The sequence below is a fragment of the Oxyura jamaicensis genome, chromosome 9 (assembly GCF_011077185.1).
Source record: "Oxyura jamaicensis isolate SHBP4307 breed ruddy duck chromosome 9, BPBGC_Ojam_1.0, whole genome shotgun sequence".
NCBI classification, from domain to species: domain Eukaryota; kingdom Metazoa; phylum Chordata; class Aves; order Anseriformes; family Anatidae; genus Oxyura; species Oxyura jamaicensis.
Window position 1 is genome coordinate 7,904,988 of NC_048901.1, and position 27,649 is coordinate 7,932,636.

The 27,649-nt window shown below is 48.7% G+C and overlaps 1 protein-coding gene across 2 annotated transcripts; it reads left to right on the forward strand.

Annotated features, from left to right (window-relative positions):
- The first annotated feature begins 1,851 nt into the window (after positions 1-1,851).
- ITM2C (integral membrane protein 2C) lies at positions 1,852-25,101 on the forward strand. 2 transcript variants are annotated; one of them, XM_035334618.1, is made up of 6 exons: positions 1,852-2,022; positions 15,372-15,509; positions 17,382-17,585; positions 18,291-18,401; positions 21,651-21,801; positions 22,869-25,101. In XM_035334618.1, the coding sequence occupies exons 1-6, from the start codon at positions 1,909-1,911 to the stop codon at positions 22,958-22,960; spliced, it is 810 nt and encodes a 269-aa protein (XP_035190509.1). In that variant the 5' UTR covers positions 1,852-1,908; the 3' UTR covers positions 22,961-25,101. The 2 variants fall into 2 exon arrangements, with proteins under 2 accessions (XP_035190509.1, XP_035190510.1); XM_035334619.1 differs by having other exon boundaries at positions 1,853-2,022; positions 17,397-17,585.
- Positions 25,102-27,649: the final 2,548 nt, after the last annotated feature.

Sequence of the window (27,649 nt, forward strand, 5' to 3'; positions counted from 1 at the left end):
TTCCCACCAGCCTGACAGAGTGACTGATTGGGGGTAGGGGTTGGAGGTGTATTTTCTGCAAATGGAAGGAAGAAAACCCAATTTTCTACAGCTTCTGCCTTGAAACTAAAGATTTGTGTGTCAAGCTTTCTCTGCTGCTTGTCAGAACTATTGAGAGATTTCACATCCCTATTCCCCGAGCTGGCATCCTTGGTTTATATCTTTTCTCTGTGATGAGAGCAGAGTGCTCTGCAGACTGTTGGGCTGGAGAAAAACGAGGTACAGTAGCATTTCTTGTACAGAAAGCTGTATGCCAGGAAGAGCAGAGCTAAAACAACTTATTATTATTTTAAAAAATGGTGGGGCCAAGTCTATGCCCGACAGTTTTGAATGTAGTAGAAAGCAGGATAAGCTGGTGGATTGTGTAGAGTAAGGCACAGGAGGAATTTCTGCCCCTCTGCTTCTGTTCTGCACACTTCCTTGCCCTGAAGCTGCAAGCAATGTCATTTAAGATAAGCATTATTACTGTAGTTAGCCTTTGGTGTCTCATGTTTTGCATGTTCAGTGTCTGGGTCTGGCTGGAAGTGCTCCTGACAGCAGAAACTCGGGACCATACTGTCTCAGTCTGCCCCTTATCCCTGCGTGAGCTGAAAGTTGCAGTCCTGAGGCAAGCTGTACCCAAGCAGTGGGGTGCTGGGAGGATTAATGGTTCTAAATATTGGACAATGACAAGTCAGCACTGTGTGCAATTGTTGTGAGTCAACTTTAAATCCTTGCCAAAGATGGCTTTTGCAAACAAAATTTAGCACTAATTTGTCAATGGGTTAGTTTGCAGTATGATGTATAGCACTCAGTCATAATGAATCCTTCTGGATCGAAAGAAAATGCTCATAATGACTTCATTATAAATGAATACTATGGTTAAGTGGACAAAATCGATGTAGGGTATTTCTGTGTTTTACCACTGACAGTTTGCTATGTTCCTTACTACCTGTATCTGCCTGGGAGGCTGAGAGGGTTTTGTTGAAGATTTTTTTTTTTTCTCCTAATTTTGTCGCCTTAACAAAACTGTCAGCGTTTGTTCTTCGCTCCTTGCTGTGCAAGTGCTTCAGCGAGCCCTGCACACAGCCAGGTAGCGCCCTGCTGTTTCTGCAGACCTGAGAGCCCGTGCATCTGCAGCCCTCCCAGGCAGCTCTGCTCCCTGCTGCTCCCCAGATGGAGTCAAACGGCACTAGGCCAGCATCGGCCGCACAAAAGCAGCTCTCTCCCCCCTCTCCCCCTTCTCTGTGTGCCACGCTCTGCTTTTGCCTCAAAATTATTATTTTTTGATTATTGTCCCCATAACAAACATGATCCATGTTGTTCTGCTTTCTGGGGTTGAGACCAGGGAGAGGCCAGGGCAGCTGGGTTCCCCCAGCCTTCCCAAAGCAACCTCCCCTCCCTGCGCATTCCCTTTGTGACCCCTTTCCTGCGGCCTCTGGACGGGGCTGATCCAGCCATGAGGGCATCCCATGCCCTGCGGTCAGCCAGCTGGTGGGGAAGAAACCTGCCGAGTTTGAACGAAATGAGGGCAGGTACCCCTTGCCCCTGCATTTCTGCCTCTTCCACGGTGTCCTGCGGGTGGACCTGGCTGCTGGTGGTGTGTCCCCTCTGCCCTGCGGTGCCAGCCCCTGCCCGAGGCTGCTCTGCTGGACCGTGCCACCAGCGCTGGACATCAGCAGGAATCCGGCTTCACCAGCGGTATTGGGGCAGGCTCCCAGGGCAGCGTGCACAGCACTGAGCCTGCCGGAGCTCACGAAGCCTTTGGCCGAGGCTCTCAGCCTTGGGGGCCGGGGGGGGGGGCCGGGGCGGGCTCAGCGCGGGGCTGCGGGCGGTGCCGGCGCCTCCCCGGGGCGGTGCCGAGAGCGGCAGCGGCGGCGGCGCGGGGCCATGGTGAAGATCGGCGTCCAGCAGCCGCCCGCGGCGCTCAAGCCCGAGCAGGACAAGGAGAAGGCGGCGGGGGGCGATGGGGCGGCGGGCGCCGTGCTGCTGCCGCCGGGCGCCGTGAGTGCGGGGGGCCGCGGGGGGGCGGGGGCGTTGGGTGGTCTCGGTAACGCTCTGCTTGGGGAGCCCCCCTCGGTCAGAAGGTGAGGGTCCGATTTGAGCCCCGAGCTTGGGTTTTGCTCCGAGGGGCGCCCTGGAGGTGCTGGAGGCGTGCGGGTGCTTGCTGAGGTCCCGAAGGGTTGGGACTGCTGAGGGTGGGGAGGGGACGGGGCAGGGCGGCCGCAGCCCAGTGTGAAGCTGCGAGGCTTCGGCCCCAGAGCAAATGGCCAGCGTGGACAAGTGGCATTGGAACACGTCCCTTTGGTCTGGGCTTTTGCTTGAGGGCATGTGGTTTGGGGTCTATCAGTCATGGCTGAATTTCACGTCGTAACAGCTCTGAAGGCTCAGGGTTGGCATGGAGAGGAAGCGATGGGAACACAGCGGCTGGTGCTGGAGCAGGATGAGAAGCAAGAGCTGAGAGCACAGGCAGCTCTCTTTAGATGCTTTGCAGTCTCCAGGGTGGGAATTGATGCACAGAAGTTGGGTTTGCTGGCTTCAGGCGGTGGGTGTCAGAGAGGACAATGGGCAGAGGCATCGGGCAGCCCTGCCAGATGCCGAGAGCAGCCAAGGCCCGGGGCAGGGACCCCTCCAGCCCCAGCCGTGTGTGGCTGGTGCCCCTCTCCAGGAGGGAGCAGTCGCTGCTGGAAGGTGGGGTGGGCGCTGTCCTGCCTGGCCAGGGGCTGAGCATTTCTGGAAGGGTTCTCCTGCCAGTAACCCCCAGCTGCCAAGCTCTTCTGAGGGCAGACCTGCCAGGGTGGGCAATGCTTTGGGTAAGGGTGAAGGCTCCGACCAGAGAGCTGGGCCAAGTCCGTCTTGTTCCAGTGCTTTGGTATCAGAGGATGAGGTTTAAACAGCACTTCTGTATTCTTCTTAAATGCCTCAGACTGTGCGCACGGTTTGATCATTTACAGACCCCTAATATCTCACTGACCCAGAAACCCTACGAGGGGCTGTGGCTGTGCTCTGTTGCTGCAGCACCGCAGAGCATCCCTCCTCACGTGCCTTGCCAGGGGAGCAGCAGTTACCTGCCCCAGAGAGCCGCTCCGCAGGAGGTGCGCCAGCAGGCTGCTCAGCTTCAGGCAGGGTTCAAGGAGTCACCTCCGTCATAGCGACCTCTCCCATCGCACGCTGGTGTGCTCGCAGCACGCTTGCCTGTGCTGTCAGGGTCTGAATGTGCTCAGTCTGTCGTCATTGCACCTATTAACGTAGCTCCTTGAAGCTCTCTAGAAACCTGTAATGAGGAATGTGGCCAACTGTGTTCCCTCAGTGATTTCCAGACTTGGTCTTTTCTTCTTACGAACAAAAGAAAGGTGGTAGGTTTCTTCCAGCCTTTGATGTCAAGCTCTGAAAAGGCAGCCTGAAAGTTGAATGTCACACTGGACCTTGAGCTCATGCACCCAACAAACGAGCTCTCTGCAGCTGGGAAGTTGGTCTTTCTGCTGATCCTCCACAAGCTCAGGCAGGATCTGTCTCCTTCTCACGAGCAGTGTGTGAACAGGAGTTTAAAACCAATTAAATTAAAAAATAGAAGAAGCAGAAGCTTATTTCCATTTGTGAATGCTGCCAGATCTCAGCAATCAACATTACCCTGATTCAGGTCCTGCTGGATGAATGGAATTGTTTTAAGTAGCAAATTATATATTTGGGGTTTTTGTCATTGCCTTGAGCGTTTCTCTGACTCCTGGGGAACACTATGTTGCTCTTCTAAGCCCACAAGAGCTACAGAGGAACTTAAAAATGTGAATTTAAAACAAAGGCTTTTCAACAGTTTCTTAATTCCAGCAGATGGGCTTGTGAGGAAATCTTCTGTCATGCTCTGATGATGAGCAGGAGCAGGTTGTGGTGAGTTGGTGTAACAGGAGGGTGTTCAGGGAGCACAGCCACCAACAAGGTGGCCTGTTCCTGATGTTATTTTTCAGGGTATTTATACCACTGGTTTCTTCAGTAATGGTCTTTTGGGTGTAGTTTGCACATAGCTGGACCAAAGGTTGTTGCTCTGTAAAACATCCGCTCTGTGAGGCTGATCTCTCAGGAGTCAGGCTTTCTTGCCATGCTCTCTCCTGCTGCCAATAATTCCTGTCTGTGTGCGCCTTGCTCTAACTGCCTTGCAGCAAAATGGCATTGGTGACATGCAAACAAGATGCTCTGCATTCCTTTCCTCTTTGATCTCACAACTTCAATCCCAATGATAGGAGCAGGAGCTGGGAAATGATTCAGCGGCGGCTTCCACAGCCTGCGAATTTTGGCAGGTGCTTCCTAAATGCAAAGATGTGGCAGGCAGGAAGATGCCTGTGGTACTAATGTGTCCTGAAAAGTAGTAGGTGAGGAGCCCTGACAGCCAGCTGGCACGTGATGAGCTTGTGTTTCTCTGCTGTGCGGCTCCCTTTGAATTGGAAAGAACATGCAATTTGGACTCAGAAAGAAAATCCATGTGATTTTGAGGCAACTGCAACATTTTAAGGGCTTATACCTGAAACAGTCTTGCTGTCATTAGTAGAAGCTGGGAGGATGTAGCAGCCTCAAGCAGAAGGCAGTTTGAGGTTATGCAGTCAGTAAAATAATTTGTTGTATTTATTGGAAAATACTTTCTTGGATGCAAAATAGTAGTCAGTGAGCTTTAATTGAACTCCAGATTTAGAGTCTGGAGTGGAAATACATATATCTGCCATATCATTAAAGGCTCTGGGATATACGCTCTGTGTGTTTGTGATTCATTGTTTTTCATTAAAGTCTTCTGCTTCATGAGGGGTGAATGATAAGAACTGGAGGAAAGAGACTTCTCTCATCCCCCTCGTTCCGTACGTAACAGAGGCCGGCTGCTCAGCTCTGTGCCAAGATCCCTGCTGAACGTGCCTCCCAGCCGACCTGAGCGCAGCGTCTCTTACAGCAAGCGCGACACCACAGGCTCGGGGCCCACGGGGCCCAGGACGGTTTGTTGAGGATGAGGAGACGTCTGTGTGCGTCAGGGGATGCTTTCACAGAAACCTTTGGGGAGAGGAAGCAGAAAGCCAAGCCTGTTGTTGTGTGTCTGGAAAAGGCTGTGCTGAGACACTGCATGCAATCGTTCATCTTCTGCTTGCTGGGAAGGTGAACATGGAGGGAAGGACAGCGTTTGCTCAGGCCCTGGCTGCTAGCTTTGCCTGGAGGGAGCGAAGGGCTTGGTGACCGAGGCAGGAGGGTGGGGAGAGCTCTCCCTGCCTGCAGAGCCCATGGGAACACCTTGGCAGTGGGTCAAAGCACAAGGGTTTGAGGGGCTTTCCAGGATGCACGCAGCGATGCCCTGTGGGTGTGATGTTCCGCTGTTGGCTTCAGTCACAGATAGCTTTGATTTCATGCCTTTCATCTCATCTGCATTCCCTGAGACTCTTCCTTTTGGTGGGCCATTCCTGTTAGCCTGGGAGGCAGAAAATGCTGCTCACAGGGACTGGTTTGCTGCCCAGAGCAGGAGCCCTCCAACCCTTCTGTCTGTCTGTGTGGTCTCTTTGTAGGCTGCACATCAACCCAGCTATTTAGTGGGGTTTCTCAGCCGCCTTGCTGCGGGGCTGCCCCAGCCTGCACCCTGGTGTCTTGGGATGTTTCTGGCCTTTCCCCAGCCCTCCTGGATCCACGTGGGCTGAAAGGAGTGTTGTCACTTCTCCATTTGCCATGGTTTGGGGGTGCTGAGGAGGGGGAAGGACTAAATTGGAAAAACATCTCTGGACCCTTACAGGATCTGCTGTAGTGAAATGTGAGACTCCGGGCATTAATATTTGATACTCCAGCTGAGCATGACAAAGGATCTGGCTAAAACTGGAAGGGGAGATTAAGAGAGGGAATGACTATTTCTAGCAGAAAAGTTATAAATGGGACTGAATTTGGAAATGCAGGGCTCTTTCACCGAAGACATGCCGACTATAGAGCTGCAGATGGAGCAACATGTCATCTCCATCTCAAGATGGATATCCTCCCAAAGCTGGAGGAGACCCGAAGCCAGTGCAGCTTTGTACGTAGGTGCTCTTGGCGTGGAAAGAAGCTGTTGTGCTTACCTGCTTTGGGCGCAGTGAAGTCTTTGGAAAAACACAGAAAACTAAGAAACATATCTGAAAAGAAGCAGATTTGAAAGGAACAATGAACATTTGCCAAATGTAAGCAAGTGGCAGCTTCTCTGTGTAAGCTGCATGTAAAAATACTGTACCGCTGTAGTCCGCTGGTAGTGGTTGTGTATCGCTGCTCTCCTGTACAGCAGCAAGCACCAGCTACACAGCTGGAGAGACTGAACTTCTAAAGAAGGGGTTGTTTTTGCATGTCTATTTGTGATTCCTGCTTTTGTGCTACCAAATCTTTGCTAGTTAATGGGTTTACAGGAGATGGAAAATGCATTTTCACTTCTGAGCTGGTGTTTTCTTCCCAACTGACGTGTGAGAACATAAGCATGTATATTTAATGCCAATGTTACCTTTTGAGGGAGGACAGTGAGGTAGGGGCTGTTTTTTTGCTTTTTTGTTGTTGTTGATGGTTTAATCCATCCCTTTAGATACACTTTGCAGAGTTTTCCTCCTTGTTGCTGTGGCCACCCACTGAAGTCAGATTGAACAATAAAGCGGAGAAGAGCAAATTTATCTTCTCTCTCTCTTGCTACTGTTAAACTAGGCACCATTTCTTTGCGGTGAATTTTCAAGTGTAGGACTGAATGTCAGGGTTTTCCTATGCTGCCCTGGGGAGGAGAAGACGTGAGCGCTGTTAACATTTCTGAAAGGGAGCTGTGATTTCATTTTATGGTGTGACACTGATCTTCAGGGTACACTAAGTGTTGTAACCTGAAATCTGGTTCCTTGTTAAGGTGTTCAGCTGGTCCAGCTCTTAAGCATCTTGGGCACAGCCACATCTTCCTTTCTGCTGCCCTTTCTTGAGAATCAGCCACCTCCAGCAGAAGAGTGAGGTAGATAGCCAGGGACAGACATAGCTTAATTTGCCCCAACCAGGTAGCAGGGTTTAGCTTGCCTTTGGGGACATCCAAAATGGCTAATTTGCTCATGGTTGTCTCCCCCTGCTTGACTGTAGAAGCTCAGAGGTAAGTGCTGTAATTTTAAATTACAAATCTGTTTGGACCCCAGAGCTGTCAGGACATGGAGCTCCCAGGGGGGAGCAGTGGTTAGAGCTCAGGCAGGGTGCTCAGGTGAGCACCGCCATCCTGCTGACACCCTGCTCTGGTGCTTCATCCAAAGCCATCGCGAGAGGTGAATGCCTTCACATGAAATTGTGGGAAACCTTTTGGTGCATACAGGGTCTCCTGTCATGCTTTCTGCCCTCAAATGTCTTGAGGCAGCACCTGATCCTTTGCTCCTTTTGCAAAATCAGTCACTAGCCCTCACAACTCATGCCCATGGCTGCCTGGGCCTCTTGCACAGGTTCCTAAGTGTGTTGTTTTATATAGGAGCAACTGTACAATATTAGTGTGGGAAATGCTGAGTGTGCGGCCATCAGAATGGAAGTCTGTCCATAGGAGCGTGTGGTCCCGCTGTCCAGCCGTGTGACAGCTCCTCATTTTGGCAGCATGTGTGGCACATTAGGAGGTGTCTTTCTCTGGAGACTTGGACTTTATCCCCACCTGGCACCAACCTGAGCACATGCATAAGACTAACCCTTTATAATTGTTCCCAAGAGCTGTTCCCTGAGCGCAGCGAGCCCCAAGGCACCAGTGCTTCCCCCCGCGGTGTGTGGGTGACCGGAGCTGTCGGAGCCGTGCCGATGTGGCGGCGGTCAGGCTCGTGGCCCGCTTCCTCCGGAGCGGCACGTCCAAGCTGGAAGCCCGCCGGCTGGCTTCGTGGGCAGCCGGGAGCAGCCGCTCCTTGCCACATCTGGGAGGAGGAGGAAGGCCCAGCTATGCTGAGAACAAGCTGAAAGCTGTTGGCACCTCCTTGCCTCAGTTTCTCAATGTTTTTAAGCGTTTTTGATGTCGGTCAAAGGTCCTATAAGGAGTCAGGTGTCGGCCCACCTGCATGTGTCTTTACCTTTGAATCAAGTCTCTCTCTTTAACTCTGCCAACCCCTCGATTTGAGAGCTTTCCTTACTCCTAAAGCAGCCTTCTGCTTCGCTCTTGCTCAAGCTGCCCTTTGTCTTTAATTACTCTGGTTAGGTTTTAGACCCAGTGCCAAAGCTTTGCCTTTTTTCTGCTCCTGAGGAAAATCCCCTTTCCTTTAACTCCTCACTTCAGGCTTGCAGAAAACCCTGGCTTTCGCTTGGCTGTGCTTGCTCCTTCCTGCTCCCAGGTGAGGTGTGCTGAGGTGCTCCGGAGGCTGTTAGCTGCAGTGGCGCGGCTGTTGGGGATGCTGCTGTGGCTCAGTGACGCAGGGCTGGTTTTCCCCAGTGTCACCATGAGCGGCTGCAGCTCCTGTTGATCTCTGGAAACCAGGCTGTGTTTACCCAAATCCATATTTTGGCAGTCAGACTGTTAAACAGGTTGGGACATTTTTTGCCTCTTTGTCCCAGCTGTTTGGTTTTGCTCTGTCTGCCTGTCACTTCAGTGTGACACTTGGGTCTCTAGCTAAGTGCCTTGCAAGAACAGCCTTGTTTTTACAACAGGCTTTGTTGGCTCTGCTAATGCCCTGAATGGTTTTACTCCCAGGAAATAGAAGAGGGAGGCTGGAAAACCTCCAGCTGGAAGTTGTCGTGCCTCTGCCAAAAAAATAAAATATATAGAAATGAATTCCTCATCCCTGTGCAAAGAGGGAGAATAAACAGCCCTTACTTTAAAAATCAGACGGAAAAGGGAGAAAAGAGAAGGTTTATGTCTCTTTTGCTGATGGAGGAGAAGGAAAATATGATCACTGGGTGCTTAGGAGCTCTCTCATGCTAGGCTGCATTTTTAACATCCTGCTGGCTTTGTCGTATAGCAACAACACTGTGGTTTTTAATTAGCCAGTGGTTGTTTTTGATATTCTAATTTCCAGTGCTGCAGAGTGACTCCTGAGGCAGGTGGCTTTGTTGCTAGTCATGTGCGGTGGTATCATTTAAAAATGTGATTAATTTATTGCAAGCTTTTTGCCTTCAGCTGTGATAGTCTCTTAATTACAGCTTTTTTCTTTTTTTCTTTTTTTTTCCCTCTAGTTTTCAGGCATCTTTGAGTCCAAAAGCCATCAGTTGTGTTCCCTGTGGAAATGCTGCTGCATGGCCCTGCACAAGCACTGCTCAAGTACAGCATGCAGAAGTTGCCTTGGAAACTGTGTGCCATATATATGTGTGTGTGTATGCGTGCATGCACACGCTATTTTCTTTTCTGATCTAAAGTCCTGGGAGGGCTCGTCAGTCTGCAAGGGCCGTCCTGTTCTGTTCTGTTCCAGGTCACAGGATTGTTCAGAGCTGCCACTGCTGGTGCTGCGCGCTGACCCCTGTGGTTCTCTCCCAGGGCACTGTTCTCCACATAGTGTCACCTGGTATTTCTCCTCACTTCACTCCCTCTTCTCCCCCCAAGCATAAATGCTTTTGAAGACAAGAGTCTTTTCAAATAATTATTAATTTTTGGGGGGTCATCTGGTAGAGAAGCCTTTTTTGGGACATGAGAGATGCTTACATGCATGTAGGATGCAAATTGCCTTTGCTGCAATGTTTTACCTCTTTGACCCTCTCTCCCTTCTTGTCTTCCTCACCTTCCTTTCCCTGTACATTGTCTCTCCCTTTCCTTTCTCCAGTGCTCTGGCTTGGCCATCGCTCCAGTCCCAAGCCCTGGCCAACCACTCCTGCTTGCTCTGCTCATCCCTGGGAGCTGCTCAACACCCAGCCAGTCTGGGTCTGAATGTCTCCACGTGGGAGCAGTTGTCTCTGGGAGGCAGGTCTGCATCTCCTTGCCCCACCAAACTCTGCTGCTTACTGTGTGAAACAGCAGCACAAAGTGCCCAGCAGCTGCATGTGGGGTGCTGCCTGCAGGGTGACTTTGCTTTGCTTGCAGGAAGAGCAGTCTTCTTTGGTGGGGTTCACTCTCCCAAGACATTTTGATGCTCAAAGCCAAGTTTGGCGAGAGGTTGGTCCCTATCAGCTTACACCCACTGTGGCAGCACTGCAGTTTGCCAGCAGTCGGCTCTGATTTTCTCAGTCTGAAGTCAGTGGAGGTGTTGTTACTGCAGGTCCTTACATTCTGTGAAGCAGTACCATGTACATGGGACTTCGTATGCTGTAGGAAGAGACCTTGAACTTACTTGTCATTTTTCTATTTTGGCCTTTGGTTGCCAAAAAGTACTAAACAGCAAGATCAGTTAGATTTTCTGATGTGGGTTTCCAAGGTTTTGAGCCTGCTTCCTCTGAGGAAGCCACAACTGCCCGTGTCAATGGCTGTAATTGTGTAAGCGCATCTTCCACATCAAGTGCTCGGGTGACTGCCTTAAAACAAGCAACCTCCTAGAGATGGCTGATATTTTTTACTGCCTTTCAGACAGAGCTCCTCTCAAAACTGCATCCCGTTGAGTATTTACTCTGCATCATATTTCTTTCCTCACTTGTCAGTCATCAAAATCACATCTCCTATTTTTAGTCGCCCCAAGCTTCTTTGCCTGCTGGGGGTGTATATTAAGACACTTGCCAAGCTGTGTCCCCTGCTCATCAGGCCCTGCTACGTAAAAAATGAAAGATTTGAAATCTGTGTGATTCCTAAACACAGGAGAAAATGGTTCATGGAGAACTCAACAAATGCATCCTTTAATCAACTAGCAAATCTGTACTAGCAAATTTGGCTTTAGGCTTACTTGGATGTTATGTTATTGATAAGAATATATGTGCTTATTTTACACTCATGTCAAGTTACATAAAAATGGGGGAAGAACGTCTCAAATCTTAGAGCAACCAGAGGGGGAAAGGCTGAGAGATGTGATGGCTATGATGTTTCTCTGTCTAAGTAATTAGATGTCATTCTGGATGGAAATGGAGTAGAGAGAGCTGATAAGCTCTGAAAAGCTGCATACCCTTAACTCTTTTCCTGGAGAAGCTGCTATATTGTTTTGATCTCATGGCAGCAGCTGACAAAGGGAGGCAGACAGAGCTGCTTCAAAAGCTGAAGAAACAGGAAAAGGGCATGAGCTGAGCCCATCCCTGCAGAGGCGGTATGCGAGTCAGGAAGGAGCAAGGCATGACATGACACCTTTAATTTCCGCACTTTGTCATCTTCAGCAAGATGCTGGTGAGGAAGAGAGATTGAATCAAATACCTCTTTTTCATAAGTCTGTACTGTATTTGTAAGACATATCAAAGATGACGCCTCATCAAGTTCTTGCTATCAGCTCGTACTAGGATTGTGTTTCCAATGGCCCAGGACCTTCAAGGACTTCTGTAAATATATTTTAAGTATAAGTTCTTGAAAAGATGGAAGATACTGGGCCACATCACTCCCACTCAGAATCTTCACAGACTTTCCCTTAAGAAAATCTCCCGTGTGGACGTCAGTCCCATGCGCGGCCTAGGGAAGGATGCAAAGAGCAAGCAAGGTGCTGCTGAAGCCCGGTTGCTGGCACTCAGGAGCAAGAGGCGGTGAGCAGTTTCAAGCCCAGAGCGAATGCTCGTGCGCTGCCACCTTCGCTGGCCGTGGAGGGCTGGAGCTGCTGCTGACCTGGCTCGGAGCTTGGCCCCAGGCTCAGGCTCTTCTTGACCCCATCCCTGCAGAGCTGGGAAGCAAGAGGGGTTTTGTTCAGCAGTGAGAGCCCCTGGCAGTGCCCCACAGGCATGATGGTTTCTCTTCATCGTGTCCTCAGCAAGCCATGAAATTCTGAAGAAAATCCTGAAAGACTGAATTAGGACATATTTTTGTTCCCAGACTAATTTCAAGCCTCCTCTACCAACCGGTCCGTAGCATAACCTCATCTTCTCCTGTCTGGGTATTTGCCTCCTGTGCTCTGTTCCTGCACTGTCCCTGCAAGCTGGCAGGGCGCTGAAGCATATTGAATATCCTGTTTTATCCAAGAAAATGAATTCCTTTTTATATTCCAGTATCCTGCCTGCTGCCAAGTGCTGGTCTGAGTGTCTGCAAAGCAATCATGACTGCACACTGGAGCCGACTCAGCACATCTGGGTATTCAGGCTCACATGCTGGAGCTGCCTCTGTCTCTCACCCGGTGGGATGAAGTATTAGCAGGACAATGCCTGGCAGAAAACCAAGACACGCAGGCGCTCTCCTTGAGAGATGGATGCTTTCCCCATGTGGAGGAAGAGCAAGCCATGCCTTTCCCTCGGGTTGCATGGGGAAGGAGCTCTGCCAGCTCCCACACACAGGCCGGTGGCCACCTCTTGATGCACTGAAATACCTGTCCCTGCCTCTGCCCAGGGATGGTTTTGACCCCAGCCTTTCTCATACTCTTGACCAAAAGAAACCGTGTGTGATTGAGGCAGAAAATCGGTGGGGTGGCTTGTTGCAAGGGGAGCATCTGGTTAAAGAATTCTTACAAAATATTAAACATCTGGTGAGCACTGTTAGTGCTTTTGTGTGTTAATATTGTGATTTTTGCCCTCAGTGAAAACACGTGTCTCAAAGGCGTGCTTTGCTCTCCAGGAGAACCGTGCTGCTGCGTCTTGTTTCATGTCCCCACCGCAGAAATTGAAGAGGGTCGGCAGTGCTGCTAGATCTGCAAAATCCACGGTGCTGCGTGAGCACGGCGTGCCGTTTTGTTTGCCAGCTGGTGGCTTGTGCCTTCCCGGCAGGGTGCCTTTCCTGCAGCTCGCTGCTGGGACAGTCTGGTTCCCTTTATAACAAGGGTAGCATAAGGGAAAACCGCTCCCGTGCCGGGGAGCCAGGCATTCCTACGGCAAGAATGGATGGAAACCAACTGTGATGGATTTTCTGGTTTTGAAATATTCCTGTTTCTGCTGCAGGGAGAGACTGTCCTGTGGGAAAGGACGTGTGCTGCACCATGGGTAGGGAAGAAGCCTCCTGGATTCTTCCAACCTGGTGAAACTTCTTTATCCCAACTGAAATGCTGCTAGAGCAGGCTGGGCACAGCTCCTTCCACCATCTGTCGGCACAAAAATGCCTCCAGCCCAAAGCTCAGCGCTGGCTAATGTGTGGTTGGTGGCTTTTTAGTTACGGTTCATGCATAGTGACAAAGGCTGGTGGCCTTTAGGTCCAGAAGGAGGTGTACATTTCAGTGAAGGTTTGTGCTGGTGATTTCTACACAGTGTATTGCAGGGCTGTGCTTAATTGTTCCCCTCGGCCTGCATGACGCCATTTTGAACCTCATTGCCTTCACTGGTGCTCCATCAGAAAAGTAGCTGTTGAGTTTTTCTCTTAGATTTTGAGGATTTTCCCCCCTGATATTATCTAGCTTCTCCCAGGGCAAAGCCCTGGATAGCTTCTCCCACCTTCTCCCAAATGCAAAGCTCAGGCGATTCTCCCTAAGCCATGAAGGCTTTGCAAGGAGCCAAATCTGTTTCCTGCTGCAGTGAGGGGTGAAATGTCTCACTGTGTTCTCGGCTGTGCAAAGAGCACAGACCTACTTAGCAAATACCAAACCAGCAAAGGCTTATTTTTCCCTCCCTGCCATTCTTCAGACATTTTTTTTTTCTTTTTAGAGGGCTCCTCTGAACCCTCTCCCAAGGCTCACTGGGGAGTTAGCACTTGCTCCTCGAGGCAGCAACCAGTGCGTTATCCATCACGGGAACCCGGCACCTTTTGGATGTGCATCTCTTGCCAAGCATTAAGCGTTTTCTCTGCTGTGCTTCAGTGGTTAGTAGCAGGAGAGCTTTTTGTTCCTTTTCACCCCCAGTGCCTGCACTCCTTCTCTGATGGCAAGTATCTGGGGAAGTCTGTTTTTGTGAAATACTTGACATACAGCATGACTTTCCCATCCGAGCAGTTCATGGCAGAGAGCCTTTAAACAGAATTGTGATTTTATTTTCCTTTTCTCTGTGGCTTGTCACAGTTGCCACCCCTCATCTGTAGGAGGAGGGGGAGGGAAAAAGAGGAGATGAACTTCAGATGCTTTATTTTTCACTTCTCTCATCCTTTTTTTTTGCTGGAGGAGTGGCCACAACCTGGTTAAACACTGATCCTTCAGAGTAGGGAGCTGGCAGAGTTGCTACAGGTCTTTCCACAGCTGGGAAGAAGAGGAAATAAATATAGATTAATTTCTCCTGGAGGTGTGCTAGAGCTGCAGCTTTCCCAAAGCTCTTTGGTCAGAGGCCTCGGGGCTTCAGCACCTGTACCACCACTCTGTGAGCTTTGGCCATGCTACCCTGGAGAAGCTACCTCCTCCTTTGCTGTTGTCATGGGTATAATAGTGATGCATCTCAGACATGAGAGGCTGTTATTTTCTTTTAAATCTGTTCCTCCAGCTTGTATCAATCTCCAGCTAGCCATGGTGAGAGTGTTTTTCTAATCAAACGCCTCAGATCACAGACTGCAGAGAGGGAGATGAGCTGCAGGAGCCCTCCCTGGCGTCGCTCCTCTGTCTGCTTGCTCATCTGAGGGTAGCTTTCCAATTTTCTGGGTGGAAACTGGGGCATCTGTGAACGGATTTCTTTCATCTGCTTCTGAAAGCCCTTACATCCTCCTGCTTAAGTTTTCAGAGAGTTATTTTGGCAGGAAAAACAAGAGCCTCGTGGGCTGGGATGCATGCTTCCCAGGAGGTGGCCCTGCCATTGCATTGCCCTCTTGTTTGAAGGGTGTAACGGTGAGCTGACTCCTGCCTACGTAGGTCAGACAGCACTTTGAGAAAAGCAGGTATCTTTTCTTTTCGTACTCGGACCAGCCTGCATGTTCCTGGAAGGTGTGACAGAGTCTGCCTGACAATGAAGGTGAGGCAGTCAGCACAGCTGTTTGGGTAGGCTCACCCCGCCAGGGAGGTACCAGCAGGTACTTCTCTCACCAGTCGTTCCCACATCGAAAATTTCCCCTGAAGCATGCTGCAATGGTGTCAGTATATCAACAACAACGAGAAAAAAAAAAAAGTATAAATACAAAAGCAATGCAGTTTTATCCAGCAGCCATCCAATTGTTACTTCTGCATCCTTGTTCCTTCTTCCTGGTAGCCTTTTTTTGATTGATCCTTATCACCGCTGAAACAAAGCTGGATTTTGTTCTGAGCCGTTTGTAGGAACCAGGGCATACATGTATGTCTGTACGTTCACACGCATCCGTAGATATGTGTATATATATATGGGGCGGTGAGAGAGGAAAATGCATAAAAAGTGTTTTACTCTTGCCAGAGCACTGCTAGGTGTGAAATCAAGTTACCGGACACTGCACACATTCTTTGGTTGCACTTCAGAAGCTCACGCGCGGCCCTTACATGAAATATTGTTGGTTTTCTGGTCTCTTGCAGCAGCAGCTGACTGATGCTCTCATTTTTGCCTTGCAGGAGGAGCAGGCTCCCGCGGTGCAGAGCCGGAGGTCATCGCTCAGTGGGGTGTGCTACCTGACCATGGGTCTCCTCGTACTGCTCCTTGGCTTGGTCTTCGCTTCGATGTATGTCTACAGATACTTCTTCATCACCCAGGTATGGGTGAGCGAGGAAGGACTGCTGGCTCCTTGACCCAGAGCAACCAGACAAGCTGTTTCAACCTTTGGTTTGGTGCTGCTGTTTCTTCCTTTGTGTGGTGGTGATTCAGAAGCCAGTGCTTCTGGGCCCCGCAGATGGGCATATCTGAAGCAGTGGGTTCAGGCTCACCTCCATCCTGACCGTCAGGAAGGGCCTTCTGGAAATCCTCCTTTTCTTCTCCTTTGTGTTCTGTTTTTTAACTCGTATAAAAATATCCTGCAAGTTCTGCCTTGTAAACCCAACATTACTGTGGTCAGTGGTCAAGCAGTTTTAAAGCAGGAATGGCTGTGAGGGTTAAGCAGGCCCTGGAGAGAGCAGGGGGGACAGGCGAGACAAAGCAGCTTTCTGCAATGTTTTTTTTTTTCCTAGGCTCTAGCACAGAGAAGCTCTGTATGCATAACAAAAATAGGTGCTGCTATTAATAAAGCAAGCAGTGAATAGAAAAGTGAGCAGGAGATGGTGTGGCAGGTGGGCCTACAGCCTCTGTTAAATTCAGCCCCTTTTCCTTCATGTAGGCTTTGCATAGCCTGGCCTGGCAGAGGCACTGGGCTTGCAGCATTGTGGATTTGAGTAATGGGGGGGTCAGAGCATGGGGACTGGGACACGGTAGGGCTGCTTTTTAAGTAGGAAACTGCTGAGCTCTGTGGCTTGCTGAGTGTTTAGCTAAGAAAGCCCAGAGCATTGATTTGCACTGAAGACCTCATTCTGCTGTGGAGCAGCTATTAGTGAATGAGCTCTCCCAGGACTGCTGGCTGCACTCAGCTCTGCAGCCCGCACTTATCCACTCAGCAATACAGGCTTTTTGTACACTTCCTTCCTCCATACATGTTCATGCTGTCAAATTAATTTGCAATCCTTGTTTTCAGATACATCAATTCTTTATTACCTGTGCTCGTTTATAGCTGGTCTGGAATCCCCGTGACAACTGTAGGGCTGCTCACCCCTCCCACACACCAGTAGGAATATTACAGGCCCATGTGCAGGCATTTTGGTGCAGGCACTTGTTTTTGACTGGGTGGCAGCCACTGGTGTTGAGGGCTGGTTTATCAACTGGATGATGGACAGTGGTCCATCAACCAGTCAGTAACTTACCCTTGATGCATGCTGAATGGCACTGGGAAACGTCAACTGCTCAATTTGGGGCTGCCTGTTGTTACCCCACTGCCTGCCTATGATACCAAATGAAAGCTTATGTGCAATTACATGGCAAAGCTCCTTCAACACAGTCAGAGATGGTCTGGGGACCAAGGTGATGGAGCCTTTATGCTCCAGGTCCCTGATGGCTGCAATTTGTCCCTGTGATGCTAGTGCTCAGACGTAATTGCTCGCCCTGGGGTAGCTCTCTTACCTGTAGTTTGTGCTTCTGGAGTCCCAGAGGGCAGCAGCTCCTCATTCTGTCTTGGTGTGTTTGCCACAGATGAGCTACAAGTGCCTTTAGAAGTGATGCTTGGCTTGCTTCAAGTTTACATGCCATATACAGAAAAATGCAGTTGCTGGAAGTTCTATCTACAGAAGGATCTGAACAGCCTAGTCATAAATTTAAGAGCCTACTGACAGACGTTTTACTTTTCTGAATTACCCCATATGAAATCCCACAAGGGATCCTTTCGTCCCTTTGTACTTGGCTAGCAGAAAGGGAGACATGGTCATTTCACAAGGATGTTTTGCACTCCCTTCATCGAGAATGTTTTTTAGCTGACAGATTTTGAAATATTCTTAAGTGCCTGTTTGATAAGTATTTTTACCCAGTTTGGGGACTTTTTTTTTTTCCTGTGTTGGCTCTCGTTGTTAATGGTCTGTGGGGTGTACGTGTGTTGTGCCTCCAACTGGATCTCATCCCCACAGCTTCCCCGCGAGAGCGTGTTTCACTGCGGCGTCCTTTACGAAGACTCGCTGTACTCCCCGTTCAAGGGGCAGCTGGAGCTGCATGAAGACGTCAAGATTTACATTGAGGAGAACTATGAGCAAATCAATGTCCCGGTGCCGCAGTTCGGAGGGAGCGACCCTGCAGATATCATCCACGATTTCCAGAGAGTAAGGCGCTGTTTCTGGGCATAATGTGGAGCTGAGCTGGGGGGCATCAGCACGGTTCTCATGGCCAAGCCCTATTGCTGTTGTCACATATCTGTACGATGATCTTGTTTTTAAGCTCTCCTCCTTCTCAGGGCCTTGTCTGAGCTTTTACAACCTGCTTGTCTTGCATGTTAGGCCATGCTAGGGAGGTCCTTGGACAGGTTTGTTGCTTAAAAGAATTTCCTGTCTTCACTGACTTTTTCTTTTGGCCATTTAATATCAGTGCGAGGTCAGTGCTTGCTGAAGTCAGGGGACAGTGGGAGGGCCTCCCCACTGAGCTGGTGGGATGTGCCAGTGTGGCTGAGCGTTGGGCATGGTGTTGGAGGGTATTTGTGGTGGAAGTGCAGGACAGCTCTTGGCACAGCCTTCAGGGGCGAGCCGGGTGCCTGTGGCCACGTGAGGAGAGGTGGTGAAGTGCATGGAGAGGGGAGGAAAAATGCAGAAGAGAAATGGAAACTCCTGTTCACCAGGAGTGTTTCCAACAATGAGCAGATCCAAGGGCTTCTCCAGGGCGGGTTGAGGGTGCTTCAGCCTGGAGTGCTCCTGTTTTGGTGAATGCCTCCTCCTTCTTACCCTGCTCCTCACTTCAGCCTCTTTTCAGCTATTTTCACAGCCATATTTCATTGAGAAGGCCTCAATTCCTTAATCTCTCTGCTTGGAACACAGGGTCTGACAGCTTATCATGACATAACGCTGGATAAATGCTACGTCATCGAGCTGAACACCACTATCGTGATGCCTCCACGCAACCTGTGGGAGCTGCTGGTTAACGTGAAGGTACAGCTGCAGTACTGCTCTATTTTGTGTGCTTTTCTTTAGTTTGCTCCTGGGTGCCGATTAGAATCTCTTGGGAAACAGAAAATAGTGTCAGTGGAAATAAGCCTTGGATCTGACAGAGCTAAGTCTTCATGTAGAGGGAAAGCTTCAGGGGCTGTAGCTGCAATATTAATTTTGCAGACAGCACAGTAACACTATCGTGATGGATGAACCTGACCAGGGTAGCTCAGAGAAGCAGCAGATTCCTTTCCTCTGGTGCTTACTGATAGGAGTCAAGGTGGGGAGAAAAGGGGGGAATTGTCCTCTTCTCACTCTTGCAGCTGCATTTTGCCATTTGCAGAGCTCTTGGTACCCTGCGGGGAGCGCCAGGCCTTCTGCTTTTACCCCTTTGGGGGTGGAATCTGTGCTGCTTCCCTCGCCATGCTGAGGGCTGAAGCACAGCACTTGGTCTGATGCAGCTTTGCTCACAGCAGGCATTAATTGGGTCTAGTACCAGCAGTTTTGTTCAGTTCCGTTCAGAAGCCCATGCTGGTGTATTGCAGTGACTGAAAACAACCTTAAAATAGAGCACTATTTAATCTTAACAGCAGGAAAAAAAAAAGAAACAAAGGATTTTTAAGGCTGCAGAAGGTAAAGCAAAGCACTGAGTTTGGCTCTCGAACTCTCTTCCAAGACGGTCTGTGTAGAAGAAGAAAAACAGTGTAACTCTTTCTCTAATTCCCTTCAGTCAGTGCTGCTGCATGCAGTGCGATGAACTTTTTAGGGTTAAGCTGAGAGGTGAGAGGTTGGGCTTGAGAGATGCCTGATCTCCGGTACTTGTCAAACTCCCAGCTTGTTTCTCAGCAGTCCTCACAATTTCATGCACTCTGACCATCTGTTAAGTGTGCTGGGAACACCACTGGGGCACAACACACGTTTATTTACAACTCTCTCCAAACCAATGAAAATGAAGCTTTGTCTTTATCAGAAATTGAATTAAAAAGGGGGATAAAAATAAGGTAAAATGGTCTTATGACCATTATGACCTTGATTCTTTAAAAAGAGTGTAAAAGCAGATGTGGGTTTAAATGACTGATTACTGGGATGGACACATGTCCAATCTGTCTATGCAGGTTTTAACGTGCACTTTAGAGTCACTGTTTTCAAGTGCTTAGCTTGCTCTTGAGCTCACAAGAAGTTCCTCATTGTGAGGACAGTGAAGCAGGGGAACAGGCTGCACACAGAGGTTGTGCTAACCTCCATCAAGGGGTTTCAAGACCAGACTGGATATAGCCTCGAGGAACTTGGCCCGATCCCATAGCTGCCACTGCTTTGAGCAGGTGGTTGGACCAGACACCTCCTGCACTTCCTTCCCAGCTGAATTATCCTGTGAGCCATGCCCTGTGTCAGGCAGAGAGGGCATGTTTCTTCCTGCTGCAGGGACTTTCATATGCCTGCTCTGTGGTCCCAGCTGTGTGCAGCCACAGCTGTGCCAGACCCTGCTCAGGTTTCAGCCCTGCTGTACGCCTTGCTAGCTTTTGGCCTGCAAATGGCAGTTGTGCTGCTTCTTGCAGGCTTACGTGTGAATAGGTGTAGTGGCTCAGTGAACAGGGCTGTGTATCTGAGAGAAGAGGATGGAGGGATGCTCCCGCTGTGCGGCAGCAGGAAGCTGGAGATGACCCAGTTAAATGATGGATGATCCACATTTTTTGTAGAGCCCAAGATTAATTTCCCTATGGGGATGCTCAGAGCTCCAGTTTTCTTGAAACTGTTAGCAGAGAATTGAAGGTAACATGCTTTTTGCACAGTCCTGTGATAGAGGAGCAACAGTTCCTGACTATTTCAGCTCCCACAGCTATTTAAATCTAAAACAATGAACATAATGGATGGCATGCATGTGTGTATCTAAGACCTCTTGCCTTGTCAAGGATATGACAAATCCTGAGCCCCAATCTCACGTGTTAATGTGTAGGACAGCTTGTGCCAGTAACTGCATGTATCATGTGCCCTCTCCTGCACTCTCCCTCTGAGAATCAATAATTGAATTTCTTGTGGAACTGTTGTGTTAGTGTAATACAGACTGCCACTAATAGCCTAGTGCTACAGTGCTAGAGGAGAGCTTTATTGATCCAGAAGGCTGTGCCAGCCCAACAGCACGGCGCTGACTTAAGGCAGTGTGTTTCCAGGTGTGTCTCTGTGGAGATAACCAGTCCTGTGGTGGAAACTGAAGAGATTAAGTTTGAAATCGTGCTGCTGTTGCTTGCTTTTTCCCCTGCTTATATTTATATCGGTCCCTTTTTGGGGATCTGCTGATTCTTTTATTCCTTTGACTCTTCTTAAGCAAGTGGGACCATAAATGAGTCTTTGCTTCATGGCCTGGTTAGCATCTGCTCTGCTCAGAAGTGGCCCCCACCCCAATCTGGACTTGTAGCACGGCTCCCTATTGCCCCCGTGGTGCCCAGGCAGTGGTGAGATGCCCTGAGCACCTGGGCCCCTCCACTCTGCTGCCTTCACGAGGTTGGGCACAGCTTGCAGAGTCTTTGCTGCCAAGCAGATCTCCTTCCTGCAACAAAAGAGGTGGCCTCCATCCCTGGGAGGCTCCCAGCTCCTCCATTTCCTCTCTCCCATTTTTTTCTAGCTCCTGGTGGTGCTTTCCTACACCTTGCCCACCAAGCACCCCACTTACCACCCTGGTCTTCAAAGCCACCTCCACCGCAGCAGCAGGGAGTTGGTGTGTGTCCGTGGTCATTGCTAGTGCCCATTACTGCAGGCTGTCAGGGCAGGAGGTCACTGGGGTTGTGCTAAATGGGTCATGGAGGAGGGGGAATTGCAGAAAAGTTGGGGAATCTGTTGGAATCTCAGCAGGGCTGGTGCTGGGGGATTTTGCCTTTTGAAGTAAAATTCACATTTTCAGTGGAGCTTCTGGTGTTTCACCTGAGCCTGGATCCCCCTCCAGCTGGGTTTGCCATGCTCTTAGAGTTACAGCTTTGCATGCTCTCCTGTAAAACTGGGTTTAGTTTCTAACAGGATCTACACTGGCTTTACCCTGTCTGAGTATTCAATTTTTGAAACTAATCTGCTTTGCATGCCCTGTGCTAGTAGCATGAGAGAGTTGAATGCAAGGACAGGCGAGCACGATACCCAGCCTTGCTCAGTGCAGCTGGAGCCTTCAAACAGCAAGTTCCCTGAGGTGCGGCCGTGTGAACTAGGTCTTCGTTAACAGATCGCTGGACATGCTTTTTTTTTTGTGTGTGGAAACTGTCATTTCAGAAAGGGACATACCTGCCTCAGACATACATCATCCAGGAGGAGATGATTGCGACAGAGCACGTCCGTGACATGGAGCAGCTCGGCTCCTTCATCTACCGCCTCTGCAGCGGCAAGGAGACCTACAGGCTGAAGCGGAGGAGCGCCAGGAGACGTAAGAGCCTGGCAGCTTTCAGCCACCCTAACTCACTTTCCCCCTGCATCCCAGTCATTATTTCTGCTGTAACAGCCATGCTGGCCGCCTCGTGGTGAGAGGGGAGGTTTCCCTGCAGGTGTAAGCACACAGATTTTTTTGAGGTGTTCCCCATTTAATTCAGCTGAACCTGTGATGCTGCTGCTGCAAATGGGTGCTGGCTGCTGCAAGGGTTTCTATTGCCGTGTCTCTCAGCCTAATCGAAACATTAATAAAGATGCTTGCAGGTGCTAGCACTTCATTTACACGTGGACTCCTGGGGCTGAACTAATAGCAGTACTGTTGGGAACGGTTTGGAAAATTTCCCTAATGTAGATACCTGCTTCAGTGGCAGCTACTCAGAGCAGATTAGATCTGCAAATTGACTTTAATTAATTAAGCTCTCAATGATATGGAAAAAGTTGTGAGGGGAGAACAATAGACTACCTTAAAATGATTTCATGAAATCTTACGTATGTATCTTATATACAAATGCTAATGTCCTGCAAAAAACTCCATAGTTTCAGTATCTGTAGTTACTTGTTTTTAGATACTGTTTTAGATACTGGTACATTTAAAGCCTCACCTGAAACAGCTTAAGGACGCAGGGAGCATTCCTTGTTCTCCAGAGAGGCTGAAGCCATGGCAGGATCAGTGCGTATGATGATTCAAACATCAAGAGGGGGATGATTTTAAGCCTTCCTTGACTGCGATCAGGGCTGTGCTCTGTACCAGCCTGTGACTTCTGCTGGTTTTGTGAGGCTTTCTGGTCTGTGAGATAACACTGAGATGCTGTCAGCTGAAATCAGCTGTTTCTCTGTGGCTCCTCCAGCTCATGGCAGCTCTTATTGCAGGACTAAGGCCGAGATAATGTGGCTATTCTTCCAAAGAAGAGATTATGCTGCTTTTCATACAGGCTATGTTGTTCCTGCATTTCAGTGTTCAGTGGCTGCATACCATCTGCTTTCTTTCCCCAGCTTAATGCAGCTCTTGTAAATTAATATTTGTTGAGTTTTTTCCTCATCTCTCTCTCTTTTAATCCCTTGTAGGTATCAGTCGACGTGAGGCTGGGAACTGTCATCGTATTCGTCACTTTGAAAACACTTTTGTGGTTGAAACTGTTATCTGCAAAAAATCATGAGGCTGCTGTCCTGTTGTAAACTTCCTTGGCTTTGCTTGCACACACATGCTCTCAGCCCTCTTTTTAGACATGGTAATGTGTCTTACTTTTTTTTTATTGTTATTGTTTTTACTCCTTCCCTTGCTTGTGAAGCTCTAACCTCTTGGGTCCATCGTGGCCTCACAGTTGATTCTCTTTATCTTTTTCTTCCTCCTGCCTACCTGAGACGTTTTGCTGGGCTTAAATTTACGCAGTGGTCACAGATAGCCTGGGAGTGAACGCAGCCTCTTCCATGCCACAGGACGGAAATCTCTTTTGGGAGCAGGCTTGGGGTAGAAGGGTTGGCCAAGAAATAGGATGCTAGAAACAGGTGCTCTTTTCCTGGCTGAGCAATTTCCTGCTGGCAGTGTTCTGAACCTGCCTTGGCACCAGGACAGAAGGTGTGTGACAGGAGGAGGGCTACCAGTTTGATGCTGATGTAACTACCAGAAATATGGAATCAGATGCCCTTAGGGAGAGAACAGATGTGAGACTACAAACAGTGACTCAGAAAACTCACCAGAGGGGGATTTCCGCCCAAACTGTGCTGTGGTGTTCCCAGCTTGCTGCTTGCTGCCCTCCTGAAGGCCAGGTTATCAAACAGAGAAAGCAGCCTGTCTGCGTTGCCCCTGGGAGTACTCCTCGCCACGTGGCAGTCTGCTCCCGAGCCTGGCATGGCTTGGCACAGCCCTCGGAGCAGCAAGGGGTGCCCTGGGGTGAGCCCCTGGAGGGTGGGTACGCGGGACTGATGTGGGGTGGCAGCAACATGGCCATCATAGCGCTGCTTGGGGGCCACGGAGCAGGGAGGCTGCGGAGCCACATGCAAGGCTGCATAGCCTTACTCTGTCTGTTCTCTGCAGAAGAGACTGCCGTGCCTGTGTGCAAAGTGGTGTCAGCAGCAGAATTGGTCGTTACTGGCAAGTACAGAAGCAGATTTTTTTTTTTTGTGTTGAGAGAGAGCTTTCTTGTATAACTCCTCCAATGAAAGCTGTTTTGATAGTAATTCCTGTAGCCCTACTGCATATCACATCATCTGAGGGCACTGTTGTAGTACAGATATTGATACAAGGCAAGATTCAGTTCATTGATATGCTGCAGAGAAATTGTGTGAACAAAATTGCATTTCTATTGATCATTGGAGAGAAGAATTGCAGAGTAATTAAATATTCTTCCCTCTGATCCATAAATAAAGTTAAAACTAATTAGGTTCTTAAAATGCAGGCAGTTTTTTGGCTTGAAAGAACAGCATGAAGTTCAGCTTGGCACATTCTTGTTAATTGGTTTCCAGCAAATCTGGACTTGTTCATCTGTTGAAATGAGCTTGTTGTTTTAGAAAGAGGAAGGATAAAGTAAATGCAAGTACAATCATAAATTCAGCAGGACCAAAAAATGAATATATTTTAGAGTAAAACTTTTTAATAGTAATAATGTGAGCTAGTTACATAAAGGAAAACAGTTTCTCAAAATAGTCATCTAAAACAATAGGAATTAATATGTCCTTAGAGGCTGAGAATTTATTTTTTTGTATAAATGTAGAGTCAACCATAAATATTAAATTTTAATAGGTAGAGGAGGGGATGTTGGTCTCCTGCTTTAAGCTGGATGTAAAACGAAGAACTGCATGTACTTCATGCAGGTTGGTAAGGAAAGTTTCCTAGTGCCAGAAGGTATTTGCTTTTCTGTAGTACAGCTGTGTTTTTCCAAATATAACTTGCTATCAGCCCTAACCTTTCCTTGCGAAGTGGATGACAAGCAAGTCAAAGAATTTGTTTGTTTGGTGGAAGTACCACAAACTGGTAAATTTAAGCCCTGTGTTTCTCTTTGTTTCTGGGCACCTAAGCCTGCACTCAGGAGAGCACACAGACCTTTTCCCCCTTCCTTCTGATTCTGCATGAATTAACCGGTCAATGAATATTCTAACTCTGTGCAACCCCGCAGCTGTAAGGACAAGCCCTGGTTCTTTAAGATGAACTGACACATTCGCTGTTTCATAGGGTGAGAATGCAGTTGTCTAGGAAAAAAAAAAAAAAAAAACAACACAAAATGCTTTGTATATTTTGTCTGGTAGGACTCTTACCTCTTAGGAAACATCCGTGGGATAATAAAATCTTTTACCTCTGATATGTAAAGCGTGTGTTTGTTGAGAACGAAAGCACATCCCCTCTGTGAAGCTATCGCCCATGCCCCAAGGTGTGGAGGCTCTCCCCAGGGCGATGGGATTGCTGTGCAGGGATGCATCTAGGCCACCAGCTGCCAGAGCCTGCCCATGCCTGCAGGCTTGAGGGTTTCCCTCCTTGCCATGCCAAATTCAGCTAGGCAGGACCCACTGGGCTCTTCTGAGCTTTCTGCCCTGCTTCCATCCTGGTGGAGAAGTGTCCGAACAGTGTTCCTGAGCTGGAACACTGGAGCTCTTTCCAGAATCAGTCTCTAATCGATCAGTGAGGAAGTTAACGCATTTTGCTTGTTACAGTCTTTGTATTTACCTCTTCAGTACCTGGATGCCTTTTCCATTGCTGGGGCTCTGTAGAAGAGTTTTGTGTTCTACAATAATTGTGTTTGCCAAAGCCTGTTCTGCAGCTAAACTTAGTAATTTGGCCTGATGCAAAGATGGAAACGCCGTAGCTTGCAAAAGGGGTTTTTTGGAGTTGTATCTGACAAATACACTGTTCTTCTATGTCCGTGCCTCAGAAAATTCCTGTGGCTCTTCCAGAGGAGAGAGCAATGAGGAGAAAGCTGTGATCTGGATTGTGCACTGTTAAGAGTTTGTTTACTGTGAAAATGAAAATGTGTTGCTCTAAGAAATAAATGCTGAGGAGATGATTTCAGTATGCACCTCATAGGACCATCTGTCACAATATTAGAACAAGAAATGGGCATATGCTGGCTGTTGGTGACCAGCGCTTGGAATACCCTTCATCATTGCTACTGATTTCTTTCTTTTGCATCTAGATAAACATTTGAAGAATAACAGAGGTAGTTATGCAAGATCTGCCCCTACCATGAATTTTAAATTCATTTGTTTTGACCATGTGTGACTACAAGTTTACAGAATAACTTCCTCTAAACCATAATTTTGACCAGTCTCCCTGTGACGGAGCATGAGCAGCCCATCCTAACACCCCTGAGTGCATGCCTTGGAAGTGTGTTCAGGTAAGGCTGGTGCAGTTATCTGGGTCTGGGGGTGAAGTCCTGTGAAGCTTGCTTCAGTGTTTTTACCCAGCCCCCGTTTCTCAATATGAAGAGCTGATACATTATGTTGATGCCAAGCTAAAAAAAAGCCTGTTCTCATTCCCGTGCATACTTACATACCTAAATTAGGATGTCAAAATTGCTCCTGAACATTTTGCTGCTGTTCTGAATTCCAGCCAGGACATTATACAAGTAAGCGTTGTGGACGCTGTCACAGCTCCCCAGGGAAAAAGGATACACAGGCATGTTTGGACAGCTGTATAATCTCATCAAATGTAGCTTCCCAAACTAATGTCTCAGGTAACTGCCCATTTCTTGACCTTCTGGTAAGTACAATTTGTGATTGCACTTGTGAGTGGCTTTCAAGTCCCGGTGAAGCCAATGAAGTGCTGTAGCTCTGTCAGAGGGAATGTTTTCTGGGTTACATATACAGAAAGTGGAGTTCCAGTGGAGAGAAGCCCTCACAAATATTGGCTGAATGTATTCAGATGAAAAGAAAAAGGAAAAGTCCATTATCTTCTATCTAGTATCCAGCCTTACTCCCAGTAGGGCCAAATGAGACTGGAAAGGGATCTGGCGCTTGAGGCGGTGTTTGGCCCATCCAACTTACCATACTGAAACTGGAACCTTTGTTCTAGAGGGTAAGGGTATTTCTAGGGGGTGATTTTTGTGCTCAGTTTAGGAGTTCACTCATACTGTAGCCTCCTAAGTTAGACAATGTGAATGCCCCCATGTATCAGGTATTTTTATGACTGGTATCTTACAAAACAAGATTGACTTCAGGACAGGGCGATCCTGTTGCTTTTCCTGTCGGCTGTGTAACAGCTCCATGTACACAGAACACTTCTGTTTCTCTGCAAGAGGACTGGACCTGATCGCTCTGATGTGCAACGGGGTCTCTGACTTGTTGTGCCTGCAGCTAAGGAGGTAAGTGCTAAGCAGCCGTGTACCCCTGCCTGCTGGCTTGGGGCTGCTGCTTCCAGTGTCTCCATTGGTATTCATGGAAAATCTTGTTTTAGGCCAGAGCCACCCCCTCAGCAGCTCTAGGTGATTATTAAGTGCCTTTCCCCATCCACATAAGTCTCCTTTTGTATAGCTTCTCTTCCAAGATAGTGCTATTCCAAGGGGTGCTGTGTGATGCCCACCACAGGGGATGGTCCCCAGAAGTGTCTCTTGTTAAAACACCTGCAAACCAGGGTGCTGCAGTGCAGCCCAGAGCCTCAGCCTCACAACTGGTCTGCACTGGGAGGAAATGGGAGGATGCTGCAGAGCTGATATAACATGCAAGGCAGCACTGCAACTGGAATGATTATATATGCTTATATGCCTCTGCTGCAGGCAGGTCACGTCAGAGGACAGGCTGGAGCAGGGTGTGTTAGTCAAGCAGGAAGAGCATGTTGTCTATGGACTCCATAGTTGCCAACACTTTAACTCCTTCAGTCTTGCTGAAACCCTAAAAGGGTGGGGATGAACAATCCAGAA